General features: G+C 41.0%; 1 protein-coding gene across 1 annotated transcript; it reads right to left on the reverse strand.

Moving 5' to 3' along the window:
- Positions 1-289: 289 nt before the first annotated feature.
- gpr180 (G protein-coupled receptor 180) lies at positions 290-12713 on the reverse strand. The gene is made up of 9 exons (XM_061235624.1): positions 12480-12713; positions 9878-10018; positions 7601-7801; positions 6338-6518; positions 5023-5072; positions 4636-4793; positions 3578-3769; positions 3031-3108; positions 290-2778 (listed from the first exon to the last, which is right to left on the reverse strand). Exons 1-9 carry the CDS (start codon positions 12616-12618, stop codon positions 2626-2628), a joined length of 1293 nt encoding a protein of 430 aa, XP_061091608.1. The 5' UTR covers positions 12619-12713; the 3' UTR covers positions 290-2625.
- Between the last annotated feature and the right edge of the window lie 260 nt (positions 12714-12973).

The following is a 12973-nucleotide window of genomic DNA, read 5'->3' on the forward strand; positions in this document are numbered from 1 at the left end:
ACTATTCAAAGAAAGAAAGTAATTCCAAGCACTATCAATTCCAATCATTATTAATTAGAAAGATGCAAATGTAAGTAACTGTTTAGATTGCCAATAATAAACATGGCTAGCATGAATAACATGATTAAATCTGGATAAATATTGACAATCAATGACAACTTATTGTACCAAATAAATTTACATACACTGAAAGTGAAAAAAATATTCTGATGATAAATGCATATTTAACTTTAAACACATGTTAGGAATAAGAATAAGGGGGTGGGGGGGGTGGGGGGGGTGGGGGGGGAATAAAAGCTTTAATTTTGTTTTCTGATAAATATTTTTAACAGCTTGGAATAGTAGATCTGCACAATGTATTATTTTCATTCTGCCATCTATTGATTTGACATTTGTTTTAATTTGAACATTTCTGACATCTTGCAGAATTTGACACAGAAGCAGTGTTTACTTTGTTCATTTAAACATAATTTACATGGTTACGCTTTGAGTACAAATCATTGGCCCGAGTCTTTGCTATTTTATGCTTGATTTTAGAAAACATCTTATAGGCACCCTAGGTGGGCTTGTCAGTCATGCACCAGCACCAGAGCTAATGGCTGTAAACTGATGTGGTGCAATTGGAGCAACATGATAAACAACACTGCCCTCTAGATTGCATACTATGCACTGCATTTCCTGTACAATTCAACCACCAATTTTTAACCAGTGTCTAAAACAGAGGCAAGTGAAGAGACACAGAATTTTATGCAATGCATTTAATACTTGATGTATGAAGCAAACTAACAGAAAAGATCTAGTTTATCTAGAATATAACTTACAACAAAAACAATGAATTAAACCTATACAAAACATGCATTACTTTGACAAAACTTTTATTAATTCAATTATTAAATAAAATACAATACCTTAAACAGCATAAATGCTTGTATTTGGTTGTAAAAATATGGCAACAGCACTATTCAAAGTCAAAATGATTGTCTGTATATCATGTAGATTCTTACAGGCACTTCTCAAAATGTAATAACGAACAATGCAACATAACACCATGTACATATATAACACAAAGTGACTTAGAATTAGTGTTCAAGTAATGTTGAATTTAATCCGTATTTTATAAAACAAAACAAACAAATAATGCAAAAATAAAGCAATTTTGCCTCATCATACAATTAAAGAAATGTATTACCAATTTACATTTTGTTTGACCCAGCATTTAAAGAAGTAATATAACTCATGTTAGGTGAAAAATAAATTTTAATGCATTACGTTGTTTATGTATTTTATGTATTTGTTTATTTAAAGCAGCAGAGATACAGTATCAATATGGTCCACATAAAAATGCTGCAAAACAGGAGCATTATACTTAATTTTCAACTTTATTTTATTTATCCGTGAAGCCACATTCCATAGTGGTGTTAATAATGCACAGTCCCACAGTCTTCACAGTTCATGGAATAAATGGGTGGCCAGCTACTCAAACACTGTAATGTCACTACCAATAAGCTGGAAAACCCATACCGTATACACAATAATAATGCACATAATGGGGTGCACTGCACTGCCACTTCTGCCAATAGAACCTTTTAACTGGACTATTGGCGACTATTGGAACCCCCCCACGAATATGAAATTAATTCATGACAATTAATCAAGCTGACACAGAGAAAAAAGCCTTTTTTTGGGGAAGATTTCAGAGACCTTCCACCAATGGCTGAGAAATGTGTATGGATACAAAATATTTCAGGAATAACAATGAACTATATTTCTTTGCTCCAAAATGTAATATTTCAAAACTTAACCAAGCTAACTTTACATAAATATTTGGCCAAAAAGGTTTGAGTGCAATATCACAGCGTTACTTTCCCGATCTAGTCATTGGAAACAGCTTTACAGTTATGTCATTCCAGCATGCCCTGCATGCTTGAAAAACATAGGGAGTGAAAAGTCTACATAAGAGAATCTCAACTATTCAAGCCACTGAGCCGATGTTTGTACACCTTTTCTGTGACTCAACATGTATTACACTTTAACCTAATACACAGTATATTCAGATACAGAATTTATATTTTTCTGAATATCTGGCAAAGAACAACATACACTTGCCAGTGCTGTGTTTAGATTGATTGTTGTGAATATCTAGCTCACAGTCTGGGAACTTCTGGTCTGAATATATATTACCACAGTGGTCATAAGTCTTCAGCAGTGCTGAGTTTGTTTTCATATGTTTTTGCCATGACCAGTATGACAATTTAGAAAAATAAAAACACATCTTGGCACACTTGCTAAACAAGATTAGCTAATATTTTCCTCTTCGTATGTTGAATGTCATACACATCATCATGTGCTTTTTCTGTTGTTTATATAGCAGTCCTCATGACCCTATAGTACCAGCCCTGAGAATGCAATGCTTTGGTCAAGACTCCTTTAAGTCCCACCAGACCCAATTCATTTCAGCACTATGAGCAGTACAATTTCACATCCGCATTTTGCCTCTAAGCAAGGGAAGCAACTTTCTCACCTGGAAGCCAGGAAGTCACCCCCACCATTAGGCAACATCCTAGTCACTTTGTCCAAGGGCAGTGCCAAAGTTAATCCACTCCCCCTCTGCTAGGTGGCTGTGCATTAATAACGGTTCCTGGGCCCTCTGGACATTGTCAGTGGCAGTGTGACGGAGGACAGGGATGAGACCTCCCAGTACAAACTCCGGGACAGGAAGAGTCTATAGAGAATGACCACAGATATGGACTGGCAAAGGATGGCTCCGATAGTGATGACCTGATGATGAACACAAAGCAGGGTTATGGACGCCTGTTCCTTTTACATTACTTTACATTACAGATAATTTAGGGAGCTAAGAACACTCCCACACTACAAAGACCGTACATAGAAGTTAATTACAGCACTAAGGCAGGTGAAAACATACATACAGGCTAATGAAGGTCCATACATACAATAACATGAAAGATACAACCAGTACTAGCTTCAATAGGTACCATGCATCTGCTCAGAAATGATGTCTAATCTTACCTTCTCTCTCTGATGCACGCTGAAAACCATAGAGAGGAGCACGAGGACAGGATGGCATAGAAACCACAGAAAACAGCCCTGAAACAACCCAAAATCCCTGTTAGCCTTGTGCAATTAGAAATACTGACTTATACGAATTCAGGTCAAGCGTCTGTGGTCCAAAATAAAGGTAATTTCATGATTCCTGCATGAGAGGGAGCATTTAGCTAGACCTACTGATGTTCACAAGACCTACGACCATTTTTTTTTTCACCAAACCAAACCAAACCAAACCAAGTGCCCTTCATGAACTGATACAGACTCCCCCCTCCAGGGATCTAATTGGTTTGAGAAACAACAGAGAAACCAACTGTCAAATTACTTTTGGTCACTTAAATCGGGGAGGCTATGCATAGAAAGGTACGTAATTCCAACACGGATATATATATATATACGGATATATGCAAATACCCTCAAATTTAAGGTGGCAGTCTGGTAATTAATGGCCTGTAAGATAAAGCCTTGTTGGCATTAGTTGTAGATTCGTCACTCCCGGATGAAGGCACACCTTAGCAAAGTTGAGGAAGAAGTCTCGTTTGAGGGTGCTCCTCTCGGCCCTGATGATCTGGTAGAGGATGGAGCCGAGGACCAGGGCGTAGGCGATGCGCAGGGCGATGAGCAGCAAGCTCGCTGTGCTGTGGTGCGCGTGGTAACTGTGGTGTTCAGTGTCCTCCAACTGCTCCCAGACCAACAGCGCCCCCTGCAGACACAACCACAGAGGCACGCATGTACAGACAGTGACGCTGTTAATGTTACGTAATGTTCTTGAAAATGGTGTATTGCAGGGAAGTGGTTTTCGAAGAAATTATTGCAGATTAATGAAGAGCATGAAATATATGTGCATGCTGATGTAGGGCAAACGTCTGAGGTTGACATTTTGACATTCAATGGCGTAGTTGATTTATTCAGAAGGAACTTGGGTTAATTGTTTTGCATGGGAAAAGCTGGACCCTGTAACACACCTTCTTAAGCTAGTCTGTCACACTGCTAACCACACAATATCAAGTGCATGGTTTTTTGACTCTTTTGCCCAAATGAGGTCAGGGAAAAATCATTACTGGTGGTAATGAAGACTCTCATACAGAAGTGCAACGACGCCATGCAGAGACGATGTAGCGTAAAATTCTTCCCAGCATATAATTTCTCCAGGGCATTTCTGGTTCCCTATCACTGAACTGTATCAGCCATGTAGTTGTTTTTCATGTATGTGTATAATGAACCTGTGAATAAACATTTGGAACATGTATCCTTATTGTATGTGGGGTTATGCAATACATAACGTGGTTGAGTATGTCTAATATAGCTTTTAAGGGTATGCATCTATCGTGAGCTGCTCCCAAGGTAGCTAGCATTAATGCTATCTACGAACCTCAGTAAGTTTAGAAAAAAGCTAACTGCCATTTTCATAAATGCGCACAGACATTTTCGTAAACACATGGATCTGATTGGACATTGCGGAACATAACAGCTCGTGGTTGAGCAGTGATTGCTTAGACGTCTGTGGAGAGCGTTGGAACCGGAAATGCCCACGAACGCGATACGATTGAAAGACTCCGGCAGTCTGACCTGGGCGGCCACAGCTCCAATGGCGAGGGCGGTGGAGACGGGAGAGGTGTCCCACTGCAGGGGCTTGGGCTGGGTCTTGCGGCTACGGCTGAGGGTCCAGCCCATGCACAGGCTCATCAGCATGTAGAGCATCTGGATCTGGGACACCATGTCACAGACTGCGCGAAACGAAAAGCAGGCTTCAGCATCACGCTCAGAGCACAGCAACCTCCCCATATCCCTGCCCCGGAACAAGGGGACACGACAGCAGAGGCACACAGCTTTATTTTTAGAGACTAGAAAACATTTCCCCTTTAATGGTCTGCCAGCCGCTTAGCGAAAGGCCCGGCGGCGCCCCGTTCTTCAGACGTGAAAAATCGTTATGAGGGATGAAACGCGGCGACTTACATTCTGCCAAGCTGCCCATCAAGGGAGCTCCGATGCCATCCCTGGAGTATCTGAGAAAACAAGCATGTGGATGTTCAGCGCTAAAACGACACACGTACACAAGGCCGCAAGCATGGAAGGAAATAGCTGTGAAATCTTTATTTTTATTTTTTTTACTATGTCAGTAAAAGTTTCAGTATGTAAGCCCCTGTGTACAACATATTGAAGCAAGTGTTACTTTTTTTTTGGATAATGTCCGTTCCGCAATAGCTGAAATTCCCTTAGGAAACCGAAAATAAACATAATACCTCTTCAAATTCAAGGATGAAGTCCACGGTAATTAGACTTAAACAGAGGACTATGCGAGCTGACATCTGGCACAATTTCTTTTCATGGAAACAATTTCCGAAAGTAAACATCACAGAAACCCTTTAATGTTACCTAAACACATATCCTAAGCCCTGTCTTAACTGACAAACATTAAGTGTAGACCTTTTAGGAATGTACTGACAGATTTCTTTAAACATACATAAATGGCAAAATAAGAAGACATTGCAGTCATTTTTGGGTTTCTTGCCATAAGTGAAGAGCTTGTTAACTGCCTCAGAGGCTGTGTGCCAGTGCCTCTGATTAACTCAGTGCCTGACTCCTTATTGCTGGTGAAGGCAAAATGTTCAGAGAATAATTGCAATTATGAATTATGACATATAATAATGCTTCCTAGACTTTATGTGATGTTTCTATAACTTTTTCCTGGTGATTGGGTTGACTGACCAGATCTGTGTCAACTACATAATTATTTTGGATTCAAATACTTTTTTGTGCTCGATTGGCCTGGTGCAATTTATCCAACTAAGGGAACCAGAAGTTAGGTTTTAGTTTTTTGTCCCAATTTGGTGGCTAATTGTACCCTGTATAATAATTGATATAATAATTTCAATCGCTCATGTATACTGAAACCCTGTCCCCCAGCGGCCGGAAAGAGATTGACACGCCTTCTTCAAGCCGCATCGTCTCGACCCCCGGACCGTGATTTCAGGGCGATCAGGGATGCTTTTGTATGCAGCGAACCTCCCTGCCGAGTCACTCCCCCCACCCATGGCCCAATTATGCCGCTCCCTCATTCACTCCTGCGCTGGCCATACATTGGCTGGTGTGTAACTGCACTGAACAAAAGCCCCAAGCCCTGCGGCACCGCTGCTTTTTTTTAGGTACGTAGGTTCTAACACACCAGACAAGCTCGAAAAACCGTATAAAAGTATTTGAATCCAAAACAGTTACGCATCTGACCCAGGTGTGTGACTGACAGAGCAGTGGGCGTAGGGAAGCTCATGACCTGGCCAGGTGGACGTAGTTGAAGAACGTGGAGGCGAACTGCAGCAGGAGGGCGGTGGACAGCACCTTCAGCACCGTGTGCATGGGCCCGCCCTTGTGCAGCGCCTGCCACAGGGGCTGGATGTAGATGCAGGCCGCCACAAAGTGCGCCAGGATCAGCAGGAAGTAGAAACTGTGCAGGCCTGGGAGGGGAACAGCCTGCGTGTCATATCCTGTGGTGACTACAGTTTAGTTACGGCACTAAGCTTGATATTATATATCGTATAAACTGACTCACAGTGTGGAATCATAGACAGTATAATGTAGCCAGAGGGCGGCCTTTAGCGTAGTGGTTAAGGTAAATGACTGGGACAGGCAAGGTTGGTGGTTCGAATCCCAGTGTAGCCACAGTAAGATCCGCACAGCCGCTGGGCCCTTGAGCAAGGCCCTTAACCCTGCATTGCTCTTAGTCTAATCAACTGTACGTCGCTCTGGATAAGCGCGTCTACCAAAATGCCAATAATGCATAATAATGACAATAACACAGTAGCTTTCATACAAAGCTGTAACATAAGGTAGTAATGTTAAACTAGCAGTTCATCATGATGGCTATGCACTTCCAGGCCTGTCTAAACCAGTGATCTCAGACTCGTTGCCATGGAGGACCTTGCATATGTAGGCTTTCATTCCAACCATTTAATGCTGCCTTAATTTATTCCAATGTCATATGCATTTAAGAGCATTAAAGCAAGACTATAAACAACAGTTGTTATTTACACAACACAAATAACATATTTCACTTCATATATATTATGTGCAAGCCTACTGGCCTGATTCAGCAAATAACTGAACTAATTATATAATCAGATCTGAGACTGGAATAAAAACCAGCATACACACGGCCCTCCATGGCAACGAGTTTGAGACCACTGGTCTAAGCACTTCCCACTATTTCAACAACTGACCCGAAGGAGCTTTGGAGATTAAACTTGGTTCAATAATGCAGAACCTTCAAAATAAGACATGTAGCTTTACATTCTGTTACCAAGTGACGCAGAGGTGACACTGATACAATAATAAAAAAATAAAATATTTTATTAATATAATAATGTTTGATTACACAAATGAACTTACCAAACTGTGAACAGAAAAATAAACACTATGTATTTGCTTTGCAAGTGCTGAATCCGGGGCAGTGGCTTAAGACATAAGCGTATCCAGAGCCCGCATCATTGCTTTGTGTGCAGGGGCACTCAAAAAGCTACAGACGCCGAGGTGGTCTCACCTGCCTCCTCGGCACTGAAGTGGTCTAGCGGGTTGCCAGCGGCATCAGGGTTGAACAAGGAGATCTCGACACGGACGTCTTTCTCGGCCTCGTCGATGCTGCCCTCCTGGCAGGTGTAGCGGTCGGCGTACATCACGTGCCACACCTGAGGAGAGGGCTGACTGGGGATGGTCTGGTTGTGCTCCTCCGCACTCAGGGTAACTGGGAAAGGGGTATTCAAAGATGAAGCTTCGCAGACAGCGCTCAAGAATTACATTACATTACATTATTGGCATTTGGCAGACGCTCTTATCCAGAGCGACGTACAACAAAGTGCATACCCATAACCGGGGATAAGTTCGCTGAAAGACCCTAGAGGGAAGTACAATTTCAACTGCTACCTGTACAACAAAGATAAAGACGAGGGCCAATTTTTTTATTTTTTTTTAACAAAGAAACAAACAGAGCAAAAGTGACCGAAGTTCACTATCCAAACACTGCTTACCTAGCTAACTAAAAATACCGATGAATATCCGATGAAAACCGTGAGAATGCTCACCTTTTCAAAAGGATTCAAAGCCTCTCCTTACACAGGCCAATTGGGCGGCCAATAGAGGATGTGCTCGACCTTTGTAGTAGGGTTCATCCTGAGATTTATTCCCATTGGGAACATTTTTTATTTTTTTGCGACCGATATTGTTTTAAGCTTTTTGTGGTTTCAGGCCTGGATTTGCCCAAATTTTATTTAAGTTTTGAAGAATACATCATCAACGGTTGGCAGCAAGAATACCCTGAGTACAACAATTTAGCTACAGTACAATTCGTTTCTGCACAATTAAGAATATTAAGAATTTAAATGAAATTTGAGTGCATTCCTAGTTACTAGATGGAACAAAGACCCCTTCAATGTGGATAAAAGGAAGAAAATAATTGCATTTCAAATGTATGGTGAAGTAGCCTATGGCTTAAGTAGCCAAACACAACTCCGCTTAAGAACAATTGCTTTTGCTTCACAGTTATTTATAACAAATTGAGCGCTTTTGTAAAACGAATTAAGCAAAAGTGCAGTCAGTTGCGATTAAAAAAAAAAAAGGTTTCTATTCCGACAGACACATTACAGGCCACTGAAAGGTGCATGACAAAATGCGTCTTAAAAGGATATTCACACCGAGCCATTAGAGAAATGGATGCATTTCGCCATCGACGTAGTGAAGTAGATAGCATCACCTTCATCTGTAACGCTCCTTTGAAATGCTACTGAAGGAGCTCTCTCGTTTTCTGCACATCAAAGACTGAGCACTCTCCCGACTGCACGACGCTGCCCTTTCAATTAGCTACTGGGTTTTTTAAACAATGCACCGTCCGCGGAGGCAGGCGTTGAGGACTCTTGACAAAGACAGGGGCCCATTCTTCTGGAAACAAAGGAGGACAACACAGGACGCATATTCCACGCTAGTGTAATTAGCGGTTCAGAAATTAACACCACTCATATTGCAGCCGCGCGCCGTTTGATCGCTTACAGCGAAATCAAAGTGTAATGATAAATGTAATTCTATAATAATTGGAGATGGGGATTAAAAAGGCCAAGCATGACCTCGCTCAATGTTTTTTGTTAACACATTTTAAAAGGGAACCGTGTTAGAGTAGAGAGAATGGCAAAGTGAATGGTGATTTTATTTTTATTTTTTTAAGTAAAAAGAATCCACAGCGCATTGCAATATGCTTTTCACCAACTTTCTTCATTAGACTGAATAATTTATTTTATTCGTTCTGATTAACAGATAATCTGATTAACAAAAACTCTTGTTTTATGAGGGCAAATAAATGATACTTTAATGTAGGGCTGCTCGACCCTGTTACTAGAGATCTACAGTAATTTCATAAAGGACATTTGATTCTACTATTAAGTAACTCAAGGAGATTTCTGGCTGCTGAAGATCTGCTTTGTTAGGCTCAGAGTGCTTTTGAAGTATGATATTGAACCCTGAGAGAATCTACATCTGAGTTTGACCTTCACTGACATAGATGTTTGCCTCTGCTGCATTGTATTAGGTTGACCTGTACACCAGCTTGTTAATGCTCAGACCAAATATCAGAATGGGAAAGAAATGTGATCTAAGTGACTTCGACTGTGGAATGATTGCTGGTGCCAGAGAGTGGTCTGAGTATCTCAGAAACTCATGTGAGCAGAAGACTTAATAAGTATAAAAAATAAGTATAAAAATACCAAAATAAAGTGCTCACTGAGTGTATATAATGACCTGCACAGAGTTGTGTGCTAGCCGGCATTAGACTTACTGGAGAGCTGAGCCCCAGAAAGATTCTCCAGACAGCTCAGGTTGTCCGATCCCTTTGGTGCTTGGAACAGCAGCAGTTTGGCCTCTTTTTGCTTTGCCGTGGGCACATCATCCAGCTTGTAAACAATCAAGGCATTCTGTCCTGGATACAGGAAGTCATAGTTAAGCCCAGGATTACATGTAAAAGACTCGTAATGATGACATTACATTACATTATTGGCATTTGGCAGATGCCCTTATCCAGAGCGACGTACAACAAAGTGCATACCCATAACCAGGGCTAAGTGCGCTGAAAGACCCTAGAGGGAAGTACAATTTCAATCGCTACCTGTACAACAAAGATAAGGACCAGGGCCTATTTATTTATTTATTTATTTTTTTTTAATCAACAAATAAACAAACAACAAAGCAAAAGTGACCAAACTTAACTATCCAAATACTACTTACCTAGCCAATTAAAAATACCGAAACACTACGTAAATCACAAAGACAACAATTACGGTTCACAGGGAGGTAGGGAGGGATGGGGAGAGGTGCTGCTTGAAGAGGTGCGTCTTCAGTTTGCGCTTGAAGGTGGGGAGATTCTACAGTTCTGACCTCAACGAGGGAGTTCGTTCCACCACCGTGGAGCCAGAACAGACAGTAGTCGTGAGCGTGAGGTGGCGGTTCGGAGAGGGGGAGGTGCCAAGCGGCCTGTGGAGGCTGAACGAAGAGGTCTGACAGGGGTGTAGGGTCTGATGATTTTTTGTAGGTAAGCTGGGGAAGACCCCTTAACTGCTTGGAAGGCTAGCACCAATGTTTTGAATTTGATGCGAGCCATGACAGGCAGCCGGTGGAGGGAAGTAAGCAGGGGGGTGACGTGTGAGTATTTGGGAAGGTTGAAGACCAGACGAGCTGCTGCATTCTGGATAAGTTGATAAGCAATGCCCTGATAAATTCCCAACCTCTCACCATACTCACAAATTGGGATTTCTAGTATTGGAAGAAATCTAGTGATGAATGACGCGATTCAATTACACGGAACAATACAAAACAATGACTTGTCAATACGTCTGACATGTTTTACAGCCAACATCATACATGATTGAACCAAAATCTCAGACATCTCTGTAGCACCACCTTGCGTTCAAATTAGCATTAATTTGCTGCCTTTTTCCGAGGATAGTAGGAACCCACTGAAAAATTACCATTAGGTAAAAAATAAAAAATAAAAAAGTAGCGTTACAAGGAGTGTGTGTAATTGAACCATGTTTAACTTATTTGTTCAGAGAACATATTTGGCAACCAAGGACGCATATGGTTAGCTTAAAAAGGATGCCAATATAGCGAGTGCCATGGTATCGAATAAAGACGTATAGTACAAAGATCCGCATATTCTAATTAATCTTCAAAACCAGGCCATCCCTAAATATCCCCAAATATGCACCAGCACGTTCTGCTTGCCCACGTGTGTAGCCTAGAATAGACAGACCTAGGCTACAATAAGTGTAATGACCAATAAACAAGATGAACAAGGAAATCTCAAATTCAATATTCAAATATGCGATGCGCGTTTGAATCAGTTAGGCTATATTCTCTCTGCTTGACCACAGTAAACCAACGTAATGGCTAGAATATGGCTAAAATGTATGCAGTGGTGATTAGATTATTGCAACTCCGATGACTGCAGGTATGTCTTCACTATCCAAGTAGGCTAATAGTAAAAAAAAAAGGCAAAACAGAATTTTTACATATTTATTGTCTAATAAGTTAATTGCCTCATTTGCATCAAAGCCAAATATCACCTGTTACAGGAAAGTAGTGAATTTCCGGTAAAAAGTAGGCAACAACACTCCGTAATCAAGCCTCAACACGTCTGGGATGGCCGAAAGATTTAAAATACTTTTTAGATCTGCAGAATCGCAGCAAAAGTGCATTCTCCAGCAGAATGGCTGACTGACGTCACCAATTTAAGCAAATCTACGAAATTCGTAACAATCATGAACATCAATTCCCAGAGCGGCGTGTACAAGACAAATCTGGTGGTATTTGCTTCAGTAGGAAGATGGATGCATTAACGCTTTAACAAATATGCAACGTCGGCATTAAATTGGTGCCCCTGGATAAACAGCTATGTGGACTTAATGCGTGGCTGGATACATGTGGGTGCATTCCACTAGACAAAATGAACATTAATTCAAGTTAGCCAACGTTACAGAGCGTTAGGCAACGATATTTTGATATTTTGTATGGGTGATATGGAAGACGGCTCAATTTGCATACATTTAGTGTTAACGATTATCACCATTAAGTGATCGAAAGTCTCGCTTATGAATAAATGGCAATGCGAGTTAAGGACATTCTTTTCGGTAGCCAGCACACCACTTGCCAGATAAATTAAGATAATCTTAGCATTATGGCAAGCTAACCTAGATGCATTCACGAGATAATAAGCACATTACAACGGAAGGGCTACAAATAAAAAATGTTGTGGGTGTTCAGAACGGACACCACTGTCAGTTGTCTAACGTTCATCTATCAGTTTAGCCAGCAAGCTATAGCCTCAGGTACTAACGTTAGCTACGTACTTTTAATGGTATTGATGATATGATCAACACTCTTACCATGAAACAAAAATCTTGTTATATATTGTCCATTGTTTTCCCTTGCAGCATCGCTTTTGAAAACTCCCGATATAGTTTTTCCATTCGCCAGTGAAACACACTGTAAGTACACAATAAACGACAGCATTAATACATACATCTTTAATGTATTTGATGTATTGAAGAAAAAAACTTTGTAGCAACTCTACATTGATATACGACAATGAATGGAATTATATGTATAGCTGCAGTCCTCTACGCCTTCGCAGCTTGATTGAATCCTCACGTCTCCAATCAGTTAGTACTTCCATCTACCTGTCAAGTCTGTAAGCCAATAAAAGATCAAGAAAAAGGAGCGAAAGCTGGGCGGCGCTAACTCCGAGTTCATACGTGTCACTACTGCCGTAAAACAGACTGTCTGTCGTAAAACGGTTAACCCTTGAGGCAAGGAACTGGGAGAGCTTTGTTCAAGAAATTAAATCAAAAAGAGCAATCGTCTGACTAGAACAAAATGG

Source organism: Conger conger, chromosome 3 (assembly GCF_963514075.1).
Source record: "Conger conger chromosome 3, fConCon1.1, whole genome shotgun sequence".
NCBI lineage: Eukaryota > Metazoa > Chordata > Actinopteri > Anguilliformes > Congridae > Conger > Conger conger.

Coding starts and splice junctions, on each gene's coding strand:
- gpr180 (XM_061235624.1), bottom strand. CDS start 12,618: ATGTATGTATTAATGCTGTCGTTTATTGTGTACTTACAGTGTGTTTCA. Junction 7,802..9,877: donor TTCTGGGGCTCAGCTCTCCA/GTAAGTCTAATG, acceptor CCCCTTTCCCAG/TTACCCTGAGTGCGGAGGAG. Junction 3,770..4,635: donor TTGGAGCTGTGGCCGCCCAG/GTCAGACTGCCG, acceptor TTGTGTCTGCAG/GGGGCGCTGTTGGTCTGGGA.